Source organism: Neolamprologus brichardi, chromosome 14 (genome assembly GCF_056152115.1).
Source record: "Neolamprologus brichardi isolate AB-2024 chromosome 14, ASM5615211v1, whole genome shotgun sequence".
Lineage (NCBI taxonomy): Eukaryota > Metazoa > Chordata > Actinopteri > Cichliformes > Cichlidae > Neolamprologus > Neolamprologus brichardi.
The window spans coordinates 39,065,503-39,089,482 of NC_142117.1; the positions used below are offsets into that span (position 1 = coordinate 39,065,503).

General features: G+C 41.6%; 1 protein-coding gene across 13 annotated transcripts in view; it reads left to right on the top strand.

The window, feature by feature from the left end:
• si:cabz01090165.1 (leucine-rich repeat and fibronectin type III domain-containing protein 1-like protein) overlaps positions 1-23,980 on the top strand; it is a 499,613-nt gene that overhangs the window by 441,758 nt on the left and 33,875 nt on the right. For 12 of the 13 annotated variants that reach the window (XR_015720013.1, XR_015720007.1, XR_015720009.1 and 9 more), the window contains 3 exons: positions 12,539-12,722; positions 15,518-15,734; positions 15,806-16,068. Coding sequence is in view for 1 of the 13 variants with exons in the window: in XM_087851305.1 (XP_087707431.1) it covers positions 12,539-12,722; positions 15,518-15,734; positions 15,806-15,927 (523 nt within the window). In the remaining 12 variants the exon portion in view is untranslated. Of the gene's footprint in view, positions 1-12,538; positions 12,723-15,517; positions 15,735-15,805; positions 16,401-23,980 lie in introns of those variants that run through there. The other variant, XM_087851305.1, reaches the window with a different exon arrangement.

A 23,980-nucleotide genomic window follows, 5' to 3' on the forward strand; every position in this document is an offset into this window, starting at 1 on the left:
TGACTTCACCTCACAGAAACCCGTCCACAGGCGCTAATAGCAGCTGCACATTTATTCTTTCTGAGAGAGCACCTCGGGCGCTCATTTAACCACGAGTCTGACCCAGAACGCCGCAGCACTTATAGACCAGACGTCTATAATAGACCAGCTGCTTCTCTCGAACACACACACAAATGGCCACATACTGTATCTTTTCTCTGAAACACACACGCAGGCACATGTGGACACAAAAGTATACTCACCGTGCCCACAGGGTCAGGACAGACTTTATAATTCCACTCCTTGTCTCGTCACCTCTGCTCCAGTGTTGATAAATAGGAACTGCCCTGCGCCACCTGACACCTGAATAATATATACGCCACACAGGCAGACCCGCAGGAACACACAGGCGAAGGCATTTACAGGCGAGCGCACACACTTGCGGGGGCGACAGAGGACTGAGCGCAGCTACTGGCACAAACGAAAACACAAGCTTTGGCTCTTTCATTCTGTTTTCTTTGCCATAATCATAACTATTACTGCTACAGCTGGCTGTGCAAGTCCTAAACTTCAAAGCTGCATGAACCCTTTGAAAGTTTTACTTTCACTTTAGCTCTGCTCTCTGAAACAATAAAGCTGGATATTGTTTTTATACTACAGCTCGTGATTCCTATAGAGGACAGGAAGCTGGTCGATTTTGGACAAAGTGGTGGAATTTAATAACATTTGTTGTTTTTGTACAGTTGGTTAATGCATATAATCATCATTATGTGCAGTCATAGACATACTAATCTTAAAATACTAATCTTAAAATACTTATAAGCTGTAGTTGATAGCATTGAGTCAGGGATTAATCATTTATCTTGTCTAAATAATGTCTAAATAAACAGATTAGCTAAATGCATCCTTTAGGTAACACAATATTCCAGTGATTACCTCAGGCCACAGTGGATTAGCCAAAGCACCGATGATGACGTCCCCTCTGCGGTAAATAGGGCCTCAAACTGTCCCTGATTGATGAGGTGATGCAAAGAAAGGACAGGGGCCACAGTCTTCTCTGCAACTGGGAATTGTCACCATTAATTCTACAAAGTGGTTTTATCTGAGGTTGTTTGATGAAAATGGGTGAATACTGCGGGATTATTTGCTGATGCTTCTCAAGAGAGGGTCAGGTTTCATGGAAACACTGCACTGCACTAATTATAACACACCTCTTTCTGTATCCTTCCATCCTTGTCCTTAAGTCTGTCTGCATTCGTGTGTTTGTGTGTGTGTGTGTGTGTGTGTGTGTGTGTGTGTGTGTGTGTGTGTGTGTGTGTGTGTTTTGTCAAAGTCATGCAGTTGAATCTGTGTAAGTTCACCACTAAAAACATTCGCGTTAGCTGAGGTCACTGTGAAAACTCTGTGCGCTGTCCGTGGTGCTGAAATGAAACATTGAGTGACTGTTAAAAAACAATGTGTGCAAATCTTTTTGTCTAGTGTTTGCAGTAATCTGAGTGTTTCAGAAGGTGGCCTATTTACAGCTCTTGTGTTTCTCTATTCAGTCTCCATCCCACCAATAATATCTCACAGTCTCTCTGCAGCAGGAATCACTAAATGTACTCATATTGATATCAGAACAGGCCATCGCCTTAGGGTGGCAAACATTTTGAAATTCTTTACTGCTTCTTCTTTACAGACTTTTGTATCACTCTATGAAAACACTGCTGCAATTTCTTGTCCGTAGTTGGTTTCTGGAAAGTATTTTTCTCTTCGTGTTACGCTGTGGACATCGAAGCTGCAGCTGTCACTGCTGTTAAAAGTGTTTTTAAAAGTTGTTCTCATCTCAGCGCGTCTGATTCTGCAGTTCTGACAGATGCTGCTGGTGTTGTGGAGACACTCACAAGGTCTCCCACGGATGCAGCGTGTGCGGAAAGATAATGGTTCTCCTGTGACGAGCAAATCAATTCATAATGCAAAAAAGGGAAATGCTTTGTGTCACTTTTTTGTTTCCTTTTAACTTGTTGTTTGATTAGATTTAGAAGCCCAAACTATTTGGTTACATTCAGGAACTGACTGTGATTTGTACTCACACAACAGCTTTTCATGTGCATTGAAAGTGTTGCCAAGTGTTCATATGTGACAAGATGGGAATGACAGACCATAGCCTCTGGTGTGTCACAGCGCTAATGCCAAAGGACACACTGAGCGTGTCGGTGAGAGGCGTAGCATTATTTGACCCTGGGAATCACAACAGACTGGTTTTTCTTACTGGTTTGGATGCAGTCAAGTAACACAACAGACTAGTGTGTGAGCACAATCTCAGAATAGCACAGATAGGTATGTTTAGATTTGTATTGATTTACAAACGTTGTGCTGTTTTCTAAACACAGGTGCAAACAGTTCATTTTAATATAACATGTCCAATTTGCCAAGAGCCCCGCAATTTATCGGAGGGTCATAGACTAGAAGATGATATTCATCTTTTAGTTTTCTCTAAGTCACAGTCGTATGTGTGTATGTTAAATGTAGGTCCAAGGTGGCAGTCTGGCAAACGGAGTTATTATACTGGAAACAGGCTTCAGTAATAGACAGGCTCTGATGCACGACTCTAAACCGTGCAACAGTATTTTAAGATTGTATTCTTTAGCTTTCCTGTCTTAAGAGGAATTGAATTCCTTTGAGGGATAAAACAAAGAGGAAATTATTGACTGACAAAAGTTTATTTCTATACTCTGCAGCTAGATTTCATGGAGTCACGTGTGTGTGTGTGTGTGTGTGTCGTGTTAGCTGAGGTCACTGTGAAAACTACGGAGCCCCGCAGGGGACATGGGAGAAAAAAAATTAAGACAGACTTTTGCGAGATCTCGCAAAACAAACTCGTAAAACTTTTGCGAGATCTCGCAAAACTAACTCGGGATCTCGCAAAAGTTGAATTCCAACAATGGCGGCAGCTACTTAGTTGTAATATTACTCTTTCTGGGTCACAAAATACACTTTTAAGATATTTTGAGGCGTGAATGTAGCTGTGTAAACGTCAAATATCTGCTCGGTTTACAAGACATCACATATTTGCAAAAGTGCTCCAACGTTTTCGTGCAGGGCTCCGTAGAAAACTCTGTGCGCTGTCCGTGGTGCTGAAATGAAACATTGAGTGACTGTTAAAAAACAAAGAAAAAAACTTTATTAAGATAAAAAAGCAGGTTTGTTAACATTAAAGTGCTGATTGGAATAGAAGCAAACAGCACAATTAAGAATTCCTGAACCTGATGTCCGTCCAGGATCTGATCGTTTTCAGGACAGGATCCAAAGTCAGTGTCAGAAGTTGCCACCAAATCAATGCACTGTTTTTAGTCAAAGGAGCTTGCAAAGAAAAGCGTCTGGGCTTCTTTAAGTTGCTTGAAGACGTTTCACCTCTCATCCGAGAAGCTTCTTCAGTTCTAAGGTCAAATGGTGGAGAGTCCCAGATTTCTCATCCGACTTCTCAGATGAGAGGTGAAACGTCTTCAAGCAACTTAAAGAAGTCCAGACGCTTTTCTTTGCAAGCGCCTTTGACTACAATGACCTGGATGACTGAGAACCTTCACAGACACTGTTTTTAGTGTTACATTTAAACTCAATTAGCAGTCAACTGTGTGTTGCAAACATTAGTAAAATTAGACGAGTGAAACAAGTTTGCACACTTGATTTAAATAGTCTCCGTCCTATTTTTTGTACCTTTCGAACGGTACAAAGCCTATGATTTATGGTCCACAATCATAGGCTAGTAATGTTAAGATATAAAACATACACTGCTGCATCTCCTTATTTGACTGCAATGACACCCTCATTTTCCTGGTTCTTTTTCTGTATTGTTTCTACAGTTTCACTTTTTTAACCAATGCTATCGCCCCCTGCTGGTCATTAAAAAGAATGTTGTTTTAGGCAGTTTTGTATTGGCTGCCATTTTCGGGAGTTACGTCCTTGTAAAAGTCGAATCTCTGAATATTTGAACCAAACCTGTGTCCAAAAAACTTTAGTGTTTAAGTCATTTCAGCTGGCGTTAGTATTTCCACAGCTAGCTCTGCTGTTTGTGGTTCAGCAGCTGCTTCACTCACGAAACAGTCGTCCAGTATCACTGAAAAAGTGTCTTTTCTTTAGAAAAGATTTTGTTGGAGAGACATCACTAATCCTGGAAATTATTGATCTTCTTTTGATACTCCTGTGTGCTTTTCAGCTGTTTCTTGTCTAATTCTAAGTAAGTTATAAATGAACAATTAACCCTTAAATTTGACTGAAGACTGTAAAGTTGTTTATTATCATTTCTAGACCTTCTTCTGTTCATATTTCTACATGAAAGTATCTTTTTTCTATATTTTTGTCTTTGTGTTGGGTCTCTGCATCCTCCATTGTGACATTTCTTTAATTTCACTCCCTCAGCCCTTTCTCCTTCTCTCTCTCGTCTCCTCTCTCATGACTTCTGTTCAGTGTCTTCCTCTCTGTTGTTTCCTATCGTCTTCCTCACCTCTCCTTTGTCTTTAATCTCGTTCTCCTTTATACCCTTTGATTTTCAGGTAAACAATTGAAAAAGCAACATCCCTCTCCTCTTGTGTGCTGTCTGTCTTTCTTCTGTGTGTATATTCACTCTGCTTCAATTTTCTACCTCAGTTTTTGCTTTTTGTATTAGATAAGATAAAACTTTATTAATCCCTCGGGTAGGTTCCTCTGGGAAATTTGTTAATCCCTCGTTTTATTATGTTTTATTACTATTAATGGAAACCTTGAACATTGTGTTAGACTTCTACTTCTCATTCTCTTCAGCAAATCATTACACCCAGAAAAGCTGCGATCCGTATCAATGACGTGTTTCTGAGAACCAACAAGTGTTGATTAGACAGCAAAGAACTGCGATGTCTTCGCTGTGCTTATTTCAGTGTTGAGCTTTCCAACCAGAAGCTGTAAGGACACCCGCATGACAGAATTTGTTACAGGAAACATATAGAGCTGACACACCTGACGTTATCGTTAAGAGTATATGGAACAACCAGTGTGTTTGTGAGGAACAGAGCAAAGGAGAGCATGGGGAGGAAGGACAAAGCACAGACTATGGGTGTCACAATCAGCAGGGCTGACTGTGTGTAGAGTGAAGGGTGGACCCAAATGCAGACGGAAACAAAGTGTGAAACATGACTTGAATAACAGAAAACGAGCCGTTTATTGAGGCTGGCAAAATAACTTTATTTATTTATTTATTTATTTAGGACAGTGCATGTTAATGAACATAAATGTAAAAAGAAAAATTACATGAATGTAAACATGCCAGATTATAGCCAAAGGCTAATTTCCACCTGTTGTCCTTAAACATAAAGAAATAGACAATAATTCATAAAAAATCATCATTCATTCATAATAAAAACTCCATCACCAAACTACACATACACACCATTCTGTACCGAAATAAAACATTAAAAATATACAACTCATACATGATCACACACTTGATTTATCCATAGCCAGTTTTTAACCTTTGCTTTAAACAAATTGAATGTCGAGCATTCTCTAATAGGTTGAGGAAGACTGTTCCACAGATGGCCACCCTTAACAGAGAGGACGTTCTGCCCAAATGCTGTCCGTCTGTGGGGTATAAACAAGTCTCCTCGGATTGTAGCTCGAGTGGTCCTGTCTGAGCTTTCTTTATGCCTGATAAACTGCTTTAGTGGTGGTGGAGCAAGGGAGTGTAAGACTTTATATATTAAACACACCCTTTTAAGTTTCACTAAGTTATTGAAGTTCAGTAATTTATGTTTTTTTAATACATGACAATGGTGGTGGGAAGTCGGTTTTTTGTCGAGTAGTTTTAAACTTCTTTTATAAATGTTTTCAATAGTTTTAAGTATTGTTGGACAAGCAAGTGACCAGGACGTCAAACAATAGTCCATATGAGAGATGATCATTGAGTAAAAATAAGTTTTTGCAACATTAATATTTAAATTATTACGTATATGATTAAAATTTCGATTATTAAATTTAAGTACCTGGGACACTTTATTTATGTGACTCTTGAAGGATAATGTTGGGTCTAGAATGACCCCAAGATATTTAAATTCTGGAGCTAATTCAAGCTCTACTCCATCCAGGAATATGTTTGACTGCTTCAAGTTTAAGGGGCGTTTTGAAAAATACATACAGACAGTTTTTGAGGTGTTCAACATTAGGCATGAGTCCTCCAGCCAGCTATGCATTAACGCTAAAGCAGCTGTAAGATCTTTTGCCACCTGCTGGACACTATTTGCTTGCGTATATATAACTGCATCATCCGCATACATTTGAGCAAATATATTTGGACAGACTTCAGGTAAGTTATTGATAAAGAGAGAGAACAATAAGGGCCCAAGAACAGATCCTTGAGGAACCCCTGTATCACAGTCTAAATATGGAGATTTAACCCCATCCAACACCACACACTGTTTCCTGTGTGCGAGATATGAGGCAAACCACTGAAGAGCCTGACTGGAGATATTAAACTGAGTCAATCTGGACAACAATATCTGATGGTTTACAGAGTCGAAAGCCTTCTTCAGATCTAAAAATACAGCTCCAACACAGGGACTCCTGTCCAGCAAGCTCTTCAAGTTCTCCACTAACATACACAGGGCAGTATCTGTGGAGTGATGTGCCCGAAAGCCAAACTGCAATGGATGTAATGAGGGTTGGGTGTTTTCTAGGTGAGCAGTGAGGAGTTTAACCACCCACTTCTCAGCTATTTTAGATACGACCGGGAGTATGCTTATGGGGCGATAGTTAGCCATGTCAGTCTTCACACCTGCTTTGAAAATTGGTGTAACTGCAGCAATTTTCCAATCTGTTGGAACAATGGAGTGTTCGAACGACATATTCAAAACATGAGTTGTTGGACGTACAAGCAAATCCATATGTTCCTTTAGGAAATTTGTGTTAATACCATATACATCAAGTGCTTTTGATTGTTTTAAACCTGTAATTAGTTTAACAACTTCAGTGTCTGAAATATGGGTGATGGTGAACAAATTTTGACCAACATCATTCACATTATCAGAGCATACAACTGAGTCAAAGCTCTGACTGATCTCCTTGACAGATGAAATAAAGAAAGTGTTTAAGTTACTGGCAATAGATAGAGGCTCTCTAACAATAGAGTTATTTACATAAAGTTCAATTGTATTTTTACTTTTGCTTGAATGACGGCCAAGTAATTTATTTAAGTGTTGCCAAATAATTTTACCATTACCTTTGGCTCTTTCAATTATGTTTATAAAAAATTTTGCTTTGGCCTGTCTCAAACTTCTTGTTACTTTGTTCCTCATTGAAGTAAATCTCTGTCTATCCAGAGTTAGACCTGTTTTCAGGAACTGTTTTAGTAATTGATCTCTTGTTTTCATTAAATTCTTGCACTCTTTGTTTAACCAGGGCAAATTAGATGTTGTCTTTATTTTTTGTCGACCTCTAATGGAGTATGTTGATATAACATCCTTGACAATGTCAGTGAAGTGACTGCTGCAGAATTGTGGATCATCACTACACAATAAAGGCTCCCAGTTAACTGATGCTAATGCTTCTGCTACATTTTGTCGCTGACTTCTTGGTATAAATTCATAAAAGGATCTCCTATTAGATGAACTTTGAAAGTCATTCTTAACCCGTGATTTTATAAGTTTTCTAGAAAATAATATAAAATTGTGGTCTGAAATACCAGTGATAAAATTATAAGATTTAATAATTCGCTCAGGCTTATTACTGAAAACCAGATCTATTTTAGTTTTAGAGTGTCTCGTTATTCTTGTGGGTTGTTCAATATGTTGAGTAAAGTTCAAAGTCTCCATTATGTCCTTGAGTGTTTTTCTGTCCTTTACACAGTCCCAGTTGACATTAAAATCTCCCATTACAATTATTTCATTAGACTTATTATTTATAGTATGATATTTAAGTAATCGCTGTAGTTGTTCATAAAAAATATTCTTTGCAGAAGGAGGGCGATATAAACAGATCAACGTAAATGACATTTCTGGGGAAAGAGTGATTTTAACAGAAATATGTTCTATTTCGACATCTATTGGTGAACTAAGTAAAGAGCAGTCCAGGTATTTTTTTACATACACAAGTATTCCTCCTCCTCTTGTTCCAATTCTATCCCTTCTGAATACTGTGTACTCTGGAAAGACAACCGCAGACTCAGGAGAAGAACTTGTGAGCCAAGATTCAGAGATACCCAAAATAGAAATATTGGAATTGCTTAGAATATGTTCCAGTTGCTCATGCTTTGGTAACATACTGCGAATGTTAATGTGTCCACATAAAAGCCCCTTTGGTTTATTTTTAGTGTCCCAGATTACTTTAGCCTGATTAAATGTCTTGCAGATCTTTGTTCCTCTGTAAATTTTAATAGCAGGATTTCTTGTCCTTTTGTTGACAATGCTATGAGCATTTAATGAAGAGAAACCCTTTACCGGAGACTGTAATTTGGGTAGAGCAGGTGGGGGCCCAGGCAGCCGAGATGGGGGCCCAGGCAGCCGCGTTGGGGGCCAAGGCAGCCGGGGTGGAGGTCCGAGCAGCTGAGATGGAGGTCCGAGCAGCTGAGATGTAGGCTCAGGCAGCCAAGATTGACACCCAGTCAGCTGAGGTGGAGGCCCAGGCAGCTGCGGTGGAGGCCCAGGCAGCTGCGGTGGAGGCCCAGGCAGCTGCGGTGGAGGCCCAGGCAGCTGCGGTGGAGGCCCAGGCAGCCGAGGTGGAGGCCCAGGCAGCCGAGGTGGAGGCCCAGGCAGCCGAGGTGGAGGCCCGAGCAGCTGAGATGTAGGCTCAGGCAGCCAAGATTGAAACCCAGTCAGCTGAGGTGGCGACCCAGGCAGCTGAGGTGGAGGCCCAGGCAGCTGAGGTGGAGGCCCAGGCAGCCGAGGTGGAGGTCCGAGCAGCTGAGATGGGGGTCCGAGCAGCTGAGATGTAGGCTCAGGCAGCCAAGGTTGAAACCCAGTCAGCTGAGGTGGAGACCCAGGCAGCTGAGGTGGAAGCCCAGGCAGCTGAGGTGGAGGCCCGAGCAGCTGAGGTGGAGGCCCAGGCAGCTGAGGTGGAGGCCCAGGAAGGTGAGGTGGAAGCCTAGGCAGCTGAGGTGGAGGCCCAGGCAGCCGAGGTGGAGGCCCAGGCAGCCGAGGTGGAGACCCAGGCAGCTGAGGTGGAGGCCCGAGCAGCTGAGGTGAAAGCCCAGGCAGCTGAGGTGGAGGCCCGAGCAGCTGAGGTGGAGGCCCGAGCAGCTGAGGTGAAAGCCCAGCTAGCTGAAATGTAGGCCCAGGCAGCTGAGGTGGAGGCCCAGGCAACTGAAATGGAGGCCCTGGCAGCTGAGATGGAGGCCCAGCCAGCTGAGATGGAGGCCCAGGTAGGCCCAGGCTAACTAGGCTAATTAGTTGTAGCCAGTCCAAATCACTGTTGTTTGAATTAGGTCCAGGATTTAGTTCTATATCACCAGCCAAAAGTAGCATCAGAACAAGTTTCAGAATCTCCTGCGACAGTTGTGGTATATTAGATTGTTCATGTTTACCTGGGGGTGGTCTAGCGTGACCAAAATCCAAGAATCTTGTGAACAAAAGATGTTGACTCCATTTGGCTGGGAAAGTGGTATAATTATCCAGTTTTCTTGGACATGTCGAACTCCACAGAAGATAAAAATGTATAAAAACAAAAAGACAAGTTGATGTCAAGATCCAGGGGTTTTTAGGTGGGTTTTTTGGCAAACGCACAGGACCTGCCAAGCTGTGTGTCTGCACCCTAGCAGCCATCTTGATTTTTCAAACTGTAAACAAAAGGCAAAATGCAAAGCTAACAATAAACTAAACTGGGTGAGCTAAATTAACTAAAAACCTACAACAGGAACATAAACTTGACATGAGGAAACTTGACGCAACTTCTTGGCTTGCAACAAAGCAGACGATCTGACAACGACACACTGAAAACAGAGGACTTAAATAGACAGGAGGTGATTCGGGGAAGTGGGAACACATAGAGGAACAGCTGACTGACATGAGCCTAATGACAGGACAGGGGAAGTGAAACTAAATACAATGAACAAAGAACACACGACTCCTTCAAAATAAAACAGGAAACACTGAAACTAGACATGACAAGCTTAACAGACCTAACACGTGATGAACGATACAAGAACTCAAACATAGAAACCAAGGAAACAATAAATAATAACTGCCTTTCCTTAACTAAAGCTAAATAGGAATGACACATAAACTAATCACAAATATAAAATGAGACAAATACAAAATGAACTCAGAGCGCTGGGTCAGAGACCCAGCCTGTGACAATGGGAGAGAGAAGACGAAATTTAATGACATCAGTGATATATGAGAGAAAAAAGGTGAGAGGAGATGAAGTGCATCATAGGATCCTCCAGCAGCCTGAGCCTACAGCAGCATTGCTGACCTACATTAGGGTCATCTGATCCAGTGCTAACTATAAGCTTTATCAGGAAATGGTCGTGTTAAATCCCCTTTGAAAACTAAAGAGGGCGTGTGTGTGTCCTGAATCCAAACTCAGAGCTGAAATCTCTGCCTCACATACTTTCAGAAACTCCAGAAACACAAGTAAGCCAGCAATCTCAGAGTGAAGTGCTCGTCTGGGATAATATGGTACTATGAGGCCTTTAAGATATAATGGGGCCTTATTATTCAAGACTTTGTGTGCAAGGAGAAGGATTTTAAATTAAATTCTGGATTTAACAAAGAGCCAGCGAAGAGAAGCTGATATAGGGGGAATGTGTTCGCTTTCTTTTTTTTTCAGGAAACTTTTGGAACAACAAGATAATAATAAATTACAACAGTCCACCACATATAGCAGAGTAGCATCAGCACTTAAAATGTCACAAAATTAATAAACAGTGTGCTCATGTATTTTTAGTTCACGGTGTTGTTGTACTGTTGCACTTGTTGGACTGCTACTGCCTTGAGTAATCCACAGTAGCAGTTTAGTGCTTAATTTATAGGTTTGTGTCTACAGATGAGATGTTTTTTTTATCATAGATAAATCATCTGTGGTCTAGCTCTTTCCTTTGAAACATCAATCTGTCCATCTATCTTCTGACTCTGGCTCTGAGTCACAAGGACTTCAGTCTAAGCAGAGATGCCCAGACTTCCCACTCAGCTCGTCACACTCAGATACTGAGGGACGTCTAAACCAGCCAAAAGACATCCAGCCTGTCCCGAGCCTGCCCCAGAATTTCTTTCAGGTTTAACATGCCTGAAACAACTCACCAATAAAGTATCCAGGAGGCAAACTGTTCAGATATCTGAACCACCTCAGCTGTGTTTTTTGACGTGAAAGATTCTGAATGATGTCTACTCGCTGATGCCGAGTGTAGGCGCCTTTCTGAGGAAGCAAAAGTTTCTCGTGTGGCCCAGATCAGTAGTAGGAGTAGAACTGCAATAAAGAACCAGCTCTACCTTAACTCTCAGCTCTCTCCACCATTACAGCCAAATACAGCATTCACTGGAGATGCTGAACCAATCGCCGGCTTTAAAATGCATTTCACAAAGGTTATCCAGCCTTGTATCATCTCAATAAGATTCGTCTCTGGAATTAAACTCATAGAATCAAACCTGGAAAAGGTCATTCGTGCATTCATTTTCTCAAGGCATGACTACTGAGGTTACAGGATAATTCATTTTTACCTCAAAATCGTTCATAAAGCAGCAGCTCAGCTCCTTATTTGATTTAGCGTCAGTCCCGGCCTCTGATCATCGGCTCCGTGGATGTTTTTAGAATTCATTTTAAACTTCTGCTTCTCACCTCTCGTGGCTTTGTGGCTGTTATTTTACTTTGTGTGCATTCCTCTCTTTGCTTTTCTGTTAAACTACTTTGTACACTCTGTTTTTGAAGGTCCTACGTTAATTACGTTTATTATAATAAATAATCAGTTTGACGTCGATTACATTGGAAAAAAAGATATTAACAAAGTTAAATGTTCCAATTTCATTTCTTTTGGTTTTTACCCTGAAGGTTTTAAAACGCTCTGGACTGTGCAGGCTTTTCTTTCAGGAGAGCTGCACTAAAGATAATAGAAGTTCATGACTTACCAAAGTTCAGGCTCAACTTCCACTGGAGCGCAAATGTAACATGAGGGTGGTGAGGCTGCCAGTGTGAGGAAGCTTGAGTCGTTTCCACTCATTTACAGTCAACATATTTTTGTAATATACAATAAGTTTTATTGGGAAACTTCTGTGGAAGAAAAACCTTGAATATTTTGTGGTAATGATCAGATTTGCATCAGAGCTCAGTTCACAGTTTCAGCCTGGTTGTTTGTGAAAAGTGAAAGAAATGTTTTGATGCCTTTGGTGTTTAAACTGACCTCAGCGGTGTTCACTGTGCTGTCTTTTCTGTGTATATTCAAATTAGTGTGTAGTTTAGTGTGTAGTTTCTTGCTTCGTCTTTCGAGCTATTAACTGACACCAGGCCCTTAACTTTAAACATTTCAAAGGAAAAGTCTAAAAATGCTACAAGAAATATTGTGATCTTTTCTGTCTTTGCACCAAAGGCAGGGCAAAACCAATCAAATTGTCTTTCTGTCTTTCAGGATGATCCCAGCTAACCACAAGTACTTCCAGCTGAGTGATCTGGCATCATCGCGGGATTACGAGCTGTGCGTTTTGGCCGTGTACGATGATGGCATCACCGCGCTGACAGGCACTAAGCTGGTGGGCTGTGTGTCCTTCACGACGGAGTCAGAATACGGACGCTGCCACTCTATACGAGACCAGGTTAGTGTGCTGATCAGCTGTTACTCCAGTTGATAACTGATCAGACTTCTGCTGAATCATAAATAGTTGATGAGCTGTCTGCTTCAGAGCGCTGTCTCACTAATCAGTGATAAATGAATTCAGTGAGGACCACTGTAGTTTGTTGTTTTTATCTGGAGATCATTTCAAGTTTGCCTGCAACATGTGATCCAAAACCTGTCATCTCAAGGAATTCTGTATTGGAGAACATTATTATTTGTTTTATGGATGTGATGTGAAAGGAGCAACAGGGGTCAGGATGGGTTGCAGTGTAGCTTGTAGATGTGTCACAATCATGGGCAACTAAAGGAACTTGTTGTAGATGATATCAGATCTTTTTCTTCATAAAGGATCGCTGTTTCCAGCTGATAAATTAGGAATTTGACGATGTAAAAAGACAACAAAAGACCTGTGACATGGTTCAAAATCAGCAGCAAGCTTACTTTTAATTAAAAAAATAAATAAATAAAAATGGCCACCGATGTTTCCGAGGAAGATGTCATTTTTTCGTCACCCTGTAGAATTAGTGAAAATAAGAGTCGAGGATTTTTCCTTCTGTTAGTCCTACATGTGATCAGAGATGGGCAGTAACGCGTTACTGTAATCCGATTACTTTTTTCAAGTAACGAGTAAAGTAAGGGATTACTATTGCAAAAATGGTAATTAGATTACTGTTACTTTCCCGTAGGAACGCTGCGTTACTGCGTTACTAAAACCGTGATTTTATTGCGAGAATGTCTCATGACAGTGACGTAAGCGAGTGCGACGTTCGTGACAACAGCTGTGTGCAGATCAACAATGGATCATATATCGAGTGCAGAGAGAGTATGAGCGTGCAGCGTTTAAAGCGTGGAAGTACTGACCTTACTTTGAGTTTGATTCCATAAAAAGTGACAAAAACATTAGTGTCCGTTGTGCGTGGGAAGAAAACTTCTTTTTACAGCGAAAAAACCCCTAAACTTCCAAACAAGCACCGAGTAGCTACGACGTAATGGGAAACTCACAGAGAAACTCGCGGATTCTTCCACTGACCGCTGCACACCTGCACCAGGGTAAACCTCCGCCTACCCCACTCCTGCTTTACAGGTGAAAATAGAGCAACAGGACCGCTAGTCTGTGACTTTATTTATTTTCTGCTGTGTTTTACTTGCATCTATTTGAAAGACTGAGTGTAAACACAAAAAAATATTTTATTTTATGTGCTGGAATGTGCAGAAAATAGGTTTAAATGTTAAACTAATTTCTTCCAGTCAGAGAATGTTGCATATAATTAAATTTTTGCTTGATGCATAAAGTTAAAAGATTAAAACTAATAAAACAAGTTTTAAAAAGAGACTTTTCCATTTGATTACATTTTGTATGATGATTATGCAGAAAAAGTAGAATTGGGCTGAAAGATCTATCACTTTATCACCTATTCAGGTTGTAAATCGTGTTTTTAAAAAGTAACTAAGTAACTAAGTAATTAATTACTTTTGAAAATAAGTAATCAGTAAAGTAATGGGATTACTTTTTTTGGGGAAGTAATCAGTAATTAGTTACTGATTACTTTTTTCAAGTAACTTGACCAACACCGCATGTGATCGTTGTAAACTTGGAGAAGGCTCTCTTACTCATTTATTTTGGTGATGTCTCAAACTCTACAATTACTGGCTGGATATCTTTAAATGTTTCTCCTTTATGTACAATTGCACATTAGAGCCGGACCAGTAACTGCATTGTTTGGATCTTCCTCTTCCCTCCTGCGCCTCAGCCTTGCTGCACAAACTACAGTTTTGTTCGTTATGGTAGTTGCTAAGAAAATGATTTTGACCCTCTGGAAGTCTGACACTGTGCCTCAGATCGAACTGTGGTTAGCAGAACTGACTGCTTTGTCGCAGAGAGGATTAGGGATCCATTAGAGGACCAACTTAGTGAGTTCTTTGATGTGTGGCAACCTGTTTTAGATCATTTATCAAAGCATAAATTTCTCTGATCGGTCAAAAAACACCCAAACGTTCTACTTGTGTTTATTGTCGGTGTTGAAGTAATATTTTTGTTGTTGCAGTGTAATCTTTTACCTTGTTTGTGTGTTCTTGCCCGTTTGTTCCTTTGTCTGTTCTTTTTCCCCCGTTATATAATCACAAAATTGTAATAAACATATTTTTTTTAAAAAGAAAACAAGAGTAAACGGTTCAGTTTCTTCCCATTCTGTCCTTTTTAGTTGGCTTTAGAAGGACGGGGACTATTGATAGCTTTTAACTATTAGTTCTGAGTTCTCAAAAAAATCCAACATGCGCCTTTGAAAAATGTTTTTGTTATGTCCTTGGTTTGGTTTGAATGTTAGGTAATAAATCTTAATAGTGAATAAATGAATAGATGATGAGATCATTGCAGAGGACAGAAAATACAATAAAAGACAAACAGATCTCTTTAATTACTGAACTGTTTGATTTTTGTTTCATTTATTACATTTAAGTGAGTTATTTTTTTTATTTCGCTGTTTTCTTTTTCTAATTAATTTTTTGTTTTTGTTTTTTCGTCCTTCACCTTATTTTTCTTCATGTTTACAGAGTTTTGCTTTGATTGCAGTACATCAGAAAAGAACCGATAAATATGTAATTTTAACTTTTCCTGCTTTTTGACACCTCAGCTTTTTGTTCTTTATTTCTTTTTGCTTCTTTTGTGATTCCACCTTTAATGTGGTTCATCTCAGTGAAACTACTCAGGAATCATGGATCACCCTCTTGCACTTCGATATTTTAAGAGTGCTCATGATCGTTGTACTCTTCCTCTAGTTCCTGGGTGGTACCATGATCATCATCATCGGGGGGATCATCGTGGCCTCTGTCCTCGTCTTCATCTTCATTCTCCTGATGAAGTACAAGCTGCACAGCAACCACTACAAGCAGAAAGCTGCCGCACGCCACGCTAACGTCTGTTCCCAGACCAACGGAGGAGGAGGTGGAGCCAACATCCTTGCTCTGCCTCCGTCGTCCTCCTCTGCAGGGCAAGGTAAGACGCTGAGAAAAGCGAGGTGACGCCGCGTTTAGTCGTTCGATAATCGAACTCCATCTTTTTTCCAGGTGGAGGCATTAATAGAAACTCCCAACCGTCATCGTCGACAGATGGGATGGGAGGAGCTTCTCTTCGAGGGACGACTGTAGTGGACTTAAATCCCGCCCACGACGATGACATTTCCCAATAACACACGAGAAACAGTCCAACCCACAGCCCACCAATCTCTAAGCCCAAACCGATACTCCGCCTCCCTCCCCCTCTTTTTTAATTTGTTGCTGGTGCCTGGAGCCAAGCTCCACTTTAAGCCGAGGAGCAGCTCCTGTCATTGGTGAGTATTTGAATTAGTCACATACAAAAGAGCATTAGACAATCAACCTGTGAAAGTTCATTTCTGCTCATTTAACATCTGACATTCAGTCTAAACATACATTTGATTTCTCACACACTGCTCATATTCAGATAATAATAACATGACTTGGTTCTGTTGAACTGAATCAGGCGAATAGAAGCAAATTACTTGTTGTTACTCCAGCCAATAATAACTCCCATTGAGGCAGTTTCTGAATTGTATTTGTGAGTTTAATAAGCAGTCTTACATCGCACTTACCTCAGATTGTGTGTTTTTTTTCCTTTTAACTGTAATTAAATTGTAACTTATTAGGCTTCGGTCTCCTCTGTTCTTCCTCTGTCAGAGACTCAGCTCAGAAGGTTTTACAAATCCAGCAGCTCATTTCACCATCACAGTCTGAACCAGTTAGACCAGGGGTGTCAAACTCAAATACACAGTGGGCCAAAATTCAAAACTGGAACAAAGTCGCGGGCTAACGTTAATATTTATTGAAAAATAAATCTTCCTCCAGATATAAGAATGAATCTTTTCTTATGGACTCAAACAAGTTTTGCTGAAAAACTGAATATGGAACAAGCAAAGCTTAATACTAAACTATATATATATTAGCTGTATAATACCAGTAGGCCAGCTCTGATAGTAATTGACCCTGTGCACGAGAAAATGCTAACTTCCTGGTTTGAGACCGGATGTGGGGTTGTACATTTCCAGTAGCTTTACTTTGCGGTCAATCGCTACTGCGAAGATATACTCCAAAATTGATGTCCAAAACTCGAAAACGGAACGATCGCGTTAAGTTACAAAGAGCAGAAGGTGGGAACACTCACTACTGTTGTGTCATAAAAATCTAATGATCAGTTTTGACGTTTAAAGAGTTTAGATCGATCAGTTGTTTACATCACTCAACACAAGCAGAACTGCAGCAGAAGACACATCGTCCACATTCAGAAGCACATCTATGTATAGTGACTGGTCTCATGATTTAAACAGGCAAATGTTCAGCATTCAAACTGCAGGTGAACAATAGTCAAACCAGATGTTTCCCCGTTATGTCGAGATCAGCTAGTCAAGTACACACACACACAGCATGTTAACAAACAGTGAAAAAAAGCCACACAAACAATGAATGATTGCTGGTAACTGTTTCTATACATTAGTATTTACGAAGGGTATGTTGTGACTTACCTTCAAAATTACAGTGGTCCCTCGCTATAACGCGGTTCACCTCTCACCTCGCTGTTTCGCAGATTTTTTAGTGCAAGTTTGCATGCTTTTTTACGTCCTGCGTCCTGATCGCTGCAGACGATCTCCTCCGTCTCTCCTGTACAGTACAGAATCGCTGCATCTATCGCAGCAGTGTGACTCTGAAGTGCAGTGCTGTATGTCCACGATGTACACGAAACGTTTTGCACCGTCAAAAAATAAAATTGGCTACTTGATTTCACCTATCGCTGGTTATTTTTAGAACATAACACCCGCGATAAACGAGGGACAGCTGAGAAATATAACATTTGAATCCATTTTCTCTTTTCCCCTGAGGCGTGGGGGAAAAATATCGACAAGTCGATGAACATCATTTACAGATATATTGGGTAAATGCCCGAGACATCTATAGAAATTTAAATCGCCGCTTTATTTATTTATTTCCTTAACTTGTTTTGGACCGTAAACAGGGCGCGAATAGGACACCGGAAACAAAGCTCCACACAGGAGTTTCCGCACCGGAAGTAGCATATGCTAACGTGCACACAGTCAATTTGGTATGGCTTCGCAGGCCAAATGTAATTAGGCTGCGGGCCAAATTTGGCCCGCGGGCCAGAGTTTGACACCTATGAGTTAGACTGAAACTCATCTTTAGACTGTTGCTTAACCTTAACCATGCTAGTGTTATCTGAGGATCCTGAGAATCATCAGTGCTAACATTAACTTCACTGGCACTCGGCCTTTCAGCATCTGTTTCAGCATGTTTTTTCCAGCTCTTTTCCTTCTTGATTAGCCAATTTAAGGTCATAGGCGGGAGGAGCCAATCATAGCTTCCATAGGGTAAGAGGTGAGGTGCACCCCAGATAGGTCAGAGTGCAGACAACCATTCACAGCCAGTCTAGACTAACCAATCACCCAACAACCCAATACTGAACAAACAGGAAGCGCAGCAGGACTCTGCCAGCTGGTGATTCAAACCCAGGACCTTGTTTCAGTGAGGTCACAGTGCTAACCACTGTACCTTTTTACATATTTGGCTGTGTGGTCACAACTGGTCCAGTTGACCTGGCTTTGTTAGGCGCTCTGCTGCAAAGTATTTCTCTGGTGCAAACTCTTTATCTGACACCAGGACAGCTGGTGGGACAGGTGCATGCACGCTTATAGCAAGGAGCTCAACGCATGGTTTTTGCTGCCCCGGTAAGAAAAGAGTTAGTTAAATATGGTGCTGCCAGGGAGATGAGGGAAGAAGGAGTTTCATTTGAAGTTTGTTTGAAATTGAAATGTACGGCAGGCGGGTGCTGGGAGAGAAAGTGATGGAGAGGACAGGCTGTAAGTTGCTTTAATAAACCTTACGGACAAGGTTCATTTAGCTTGCATGACTGAACACTGAGCTCTTCCAATAAAAAATGCACTTTAATGAGCAGTCACTCATATGGATGAAATACGCACAAGAGCGCCGGCTCAGTGGGGTGCTGCAGTCGGACGATGGTGCTGCAGACCTGCACAAAGTTTCAGCACCTCAACTAACTTCATATGTGACATTTTTTTTAGATTTTCTTCAGTGTTATCACAATAACACTGAACTGATAACATGCACCTACTGCTATCAGTCTTCTTATTAGATGCATTGCTACACCGGCTCATTCATAAGGCTTAAAGTAAAAAGACGTGACCGGGTGATGCACATCACTAGATTAGTCCATTTAAAATGTCTTTTATTTCTTTTTTGTGATTCTTTTCTGTCTTTGGGAGAAACATTTGCAAAATCTTGTCAGAGCCGTAGCTGAACTGTTTTTAGTTTTGAATGTGCAAAAAACTGAAGATGAGCAGAAATTTTGCTCAGACACATACAAGCTACAGTCCAGGGTCCATGAATTCAAAATGACATTAAATAATTTGAGTTTTTAATACTCAAACATTTTTACGTGCTTTAAGCCCCGAGTAAATAATTGGGGATTATTTTTCTCCAGAATGAGCTAATCTCTTCAATTCAGAGGTAATTAGCAATGACTCCTTAGGAAGGAGAATGTGATCTCATACGACAGGAGAGGAGGTAGCTGAGGTAGCGGCGGAGAGCGCAGCTGCTGGTGCCTGAAGTATTTTTGCATTTATATGTCATTATTTATAATGACCTCCTGCGTGTTCTTAGATGAGCGACAGGTTGCTCTCACAGCTGAGTGACGTGACTCATGCAATCACTTCAGCTTCGCTTCTCAGAACTTGCTGCTCTAAATTAACATTCACAAACTGTTGTGACCCATACAATCACAGTACCTTCTTTTACCTGCACAGGTACAGCCACTTGTAACTAAGTCAATAATTTCTGAGGTTGACTGTCGACAGTGGGCGGGTGTTTGCACCCTGAAGCTCACAGAGGCCAGCTGTGTACCTCTGCTGGCAATTATGTACATTAATGCAACAGTAACCTTTAGCGCTTCTGATCTGACCACCTAGAGCTTCACCTACAGCCGGCTCAGCAAACAGTTCACTAAACATTCATGCCTCTGGGCTGTGGGAGGGAACTGAAGCACTCAGGGGGGACAAGCCACCAAGCACAGGGACAACAAATCCTCCACAAAGGCTTCTCTGTGTGAGGCAGCAGTGCTAAACTCTGCACCATCATGCTGCCTACGTATTCAGCAGACTTAGACTGTTCAAATGTGTATTAAGCTAATTTTTTAACATAAGTTCTTAGCAGTTATTTCTTTTATTAGTTCATTTAGGAAGACTTTAAACAAAAGGTACCTTAAAATACATTGTACTTCATTATTTTGCGCAGAGGTGATCCTGTAACCTCAGCTGATTTCTTCTTTTTAAGAAGCATTCTGACTGAAGCTATTTTTGTCTTTTATTTGACAGTGAAAAGAAACTATTTGAAGCTTTATTACTCGCTGTCTCTGCTCCTCGGACTAACACATTGTCTCTTTCACTTCCTGTTGCCTGTCCCTCCCAATGCAAACAGTTTTGTCTCCTCCGTGTCCCTCCTCTCGCTGCTCCATCGTTATTTGTCTGATTTTAATGAGTTGTTTTGTTTTGATGCTTCCGATCTCTCTTCTGCTCCTTTCATTTCTGAGATCAAGGTCGCTCTGTTTGCGCGCTATCCTTCACTATAGCTCTTCTCTGCTAACAATTTCACTCCCAAATTGAGATGTATGCCCTATCGCGACGTATCCTTCAAAGCTCTCAGGGATTCTCTCCTCTTCACACAATTTATTAGCTTTTTCTTTTCTGTTCATCTCTGTATGAATTGAAGGATTGATCGTGTGGAGTTCAAGGGATGGAGCGTGACACTAACACTCAAGTGTGAGCATCTTCATTCGCTGTTAAACCAAAAAAAGCAGAAGAAGTCATCGGTGCCACTGTGGTCAGAGACCTTTATATTTCTGTCTCTCTCTGATAATATTTCATAACGAAAATTACAGGGAAAAAAATGAGATTAGCTCTTTAACGTGTTGTCTTGGGTTTCTTTGCCGCCATTGCCATCCATCCATCTTCATCCGCTTTATCCGAGGCCGGGTCGCGGGGGCAGCAGCCTAAGCAAAGAGGCCCAGACCTCCCTCTCCCCAGCCACCTCCTCCAGCTTATCCGGGGGAACACCAAGGCGTTCCCAGGCCAGCCGAGAGATATAATCTCTCCAGTGTGTCCTGGGTCTGCCCCGGGGCCTCCTCCCGGTGGGACATGCCCGGAACACCTCACCCAGGAGGCGCCCAGGGGGCATCCTTGTCAGATGCCCGAACCACCTCAGCTGGCTCCTTTTGATGTGGAGCAGCAGCGGCTCTACTCTGAGCCCCTCCCGGATGGCCGAACTTCTCACCCTATCTCTAAGGGAGAGGCCAGCCACCCTTCGGAGGAAGCTCATTTCTGCCGCTTGTATCCGCGATCTCGTTCTTTCGGTCACTACCCACAGCTCGTGGCCATAGGTGAGGGTAGGGACGTAGATCGACCGGTAAATTGAGAGCTTCGCTTTTACACTCAGCTCCCTCTTCACCACGACGGACCGGTGCAGCGTCTGCATTACTGCAGCCGCAGCCCCAATCCGTCTGTCGATCTCCGGCTCCCTTCTCCCATCACTCGCGAACAAGACCCCGAGATACTTGAACTCCTCCACTTGAGGCAGGACCTCATCCTTTAATATTAAATGTAACGTAGCATGCAGTGATTTCATGGGAGTTGGTTTTACTTCCTGTAGACCATTAAAGAGGTTCATACATGATTTCCTTTAGTGTTGGTTGTAATGGTCTGCTTGTTAAGCGATTACACATCAACCGTGTGTCTGGCTGGCTGTATTTTAATGCTTCAGACATGGGTCACCGTTTTGCCAAGTGTAGGCTTCCTCGTGATTTCCTGAGTGAGTGTGGGAAAGTAGAATGGGAGACAGAGCCTTCAGCCGTGATGTCCCTCTCCCTATTTGTGCTCAGGAGACACACACTTCTGCTTTTAAGATTTGGCAAACTTGTTAGAAGTCTTCTTGTTCAGTAGAAAGAGCAGCAACTGTTGTAACTGTGGAACGTGCAGTGTTTTAAATGTCAGGTAGTCTACGTTTCAGGTCATTGATACTAGTTTCCTCATCAGTAGTTCTCTTTCCTTTACGGTGCGTACATGGCTACACTTCAGTGGTGGTTAAATTTAGCAGATTCAGTATTACGTCAGGATGAAACCAAACAGAATGAGCATATATGGATAAAAGGAAACACAGCGTAATATCCCACATTATAAGCCAACTCCTCATCTTCCTCTGTGTTTAAACCTGAGCCGTCAGAAGCTTTAAAGGTTTCAATTTGCCTTCTGAAATTCATTTACGGCTGACTCACTCCAACAGACATACTATAATCAGACTTAAACTCTGTAGATTGGCAGCGTTAGTGCTACAGACCCATAATGCAACACTGCAGGGCTGAAGGGGCTTTCACACAGGATGTAACAAGGGTGCTCCTGCCCTCTGAAACTCATTTGTTCCCATGCATTATGTGGTTCAAACATGGTTCGTCACTGTGGAGCGTAAGCACACGGCGCACAGCTCAGGAACTCTGTCACAGCCAATAGAAATGAGGCGTGCAGCCTGCAGGGAAGCACAAAGGAAGAAACGCTGATGGTAAGTGTGGATAGAGTCAGTCGTAGGATACAAGTTTGCATTTGTAATCACAGCAGTTTTGCATCCAGGTAGACGTGTCAGGTCGCTGTGTGTAAACACACTTTAGATTTGTTGTGTGTTCTTTCCAGCAGCTGCAGATCAATGCAAAGCTTCTTAGGTATGCTAATTATGAGAAGAGTTAGAGTTTTTCTGAGTATTTCAGCTCTGCGCCCGCTGAACATTTTAAAATCAGTGAACATGATGGCGAGCTCAGAACTCGCTGCACTCTTTGTGAAAAGCCCATCAGCCTTTACACCTTTGCACCTCTGATCAAAGACAAACAGATGCTTTTATATGATCATTGTCCAGGAATCCTCGTGCTTATTTTCCCGCCTCCCCTCTTTTCTCTCTCGCTTCTTCTAACCTCTATTTTTACACTTATGAGTTGTTCTTTCCTCCCTCTTTTATCTGGCAATCGTGACCTTTATTTGGGAACGCTTTGTCATCTCTTCCCCGTCTCCCTCTGAATATCCTCTCCTTTTGCTCCGTCCTCCCTTCCTGTTCTCCCTGTTATCTTTTCTCTCTTCATTCATCATATCCTCCCTGTAATAATATACCTCTCATCTAAAAACTCACATTCTGCACACGCACTTGTCCGTACACACAAGGAAACGCTCGTTTCTTTCCTAATGGAAGCAATCTCAGCGTTCACCACTGACCCTTTGGCCATTTGTTGTAGGTCCAATATGTACCACATGCATTCACACAGCAGAAACCACACAGAGGTAATCTCAACACACCTGCTTCCTCTCCAAACCAAATGAACTGCTGGTCAGCCTGAGTCACTGCTCCCTGAGGAGCCATCAGTATCTTACCTGTTAAACATGCACGTGGCCAAACAAAGCTTTACAAACACACAGCGAATCTTCACATGAAAAGGTTTAGTCCAGATTTTGCATCCCTCCCCAGCATAGTGTTTCCAGATGTTGCATCATCTGGATGGATTGGCTTAACCTCCTAAGACCCTAACTCTTCCACAACATGCATTTTTAATTTCTCTTTGATATTTGGGCATATTGGGGCCTGATGAATGTAAAAACAAAGAGTTACCAGATTTTTTTTTTTACCTTATTTTTGTTTTTTAAGAAAAATGAGGATATTCATTTAAAATCTTAATAGAACAGTGACAGTATAATGTCCTCGTAAGTGGATATCAGACCCATGTAGAGCAAAATTGAGTATTTTGGTCTAAATAACCCAAAATGTCCACATGTGGACGGCAGGTCCTAGGAGGTTAAATTTTGGGACTAACATCTGTCTGCCTGTCTACGAATGATATTAACTGTGTGACTCACTTTTTGTGTAGAACAATCCTCAGATTAGGAACCAGTTATGTCCATTTCTATTGTCCAGCAAAAGATTATTGTTAATGGGATGATTATGATAACAATTCAATTCAATTTTTATTTATATAGCGCCAAATCACAACAAAAGTCGCCTCAAGGCGCTTCATAGATACAGAGAAAAACCCAACAATCATATGACCCCCTATGAGCAGCACTTTGGCGACAGTGGGAAGGAAAAACTCCCTTTTAACAGGAAGAAACCTCCAACAGA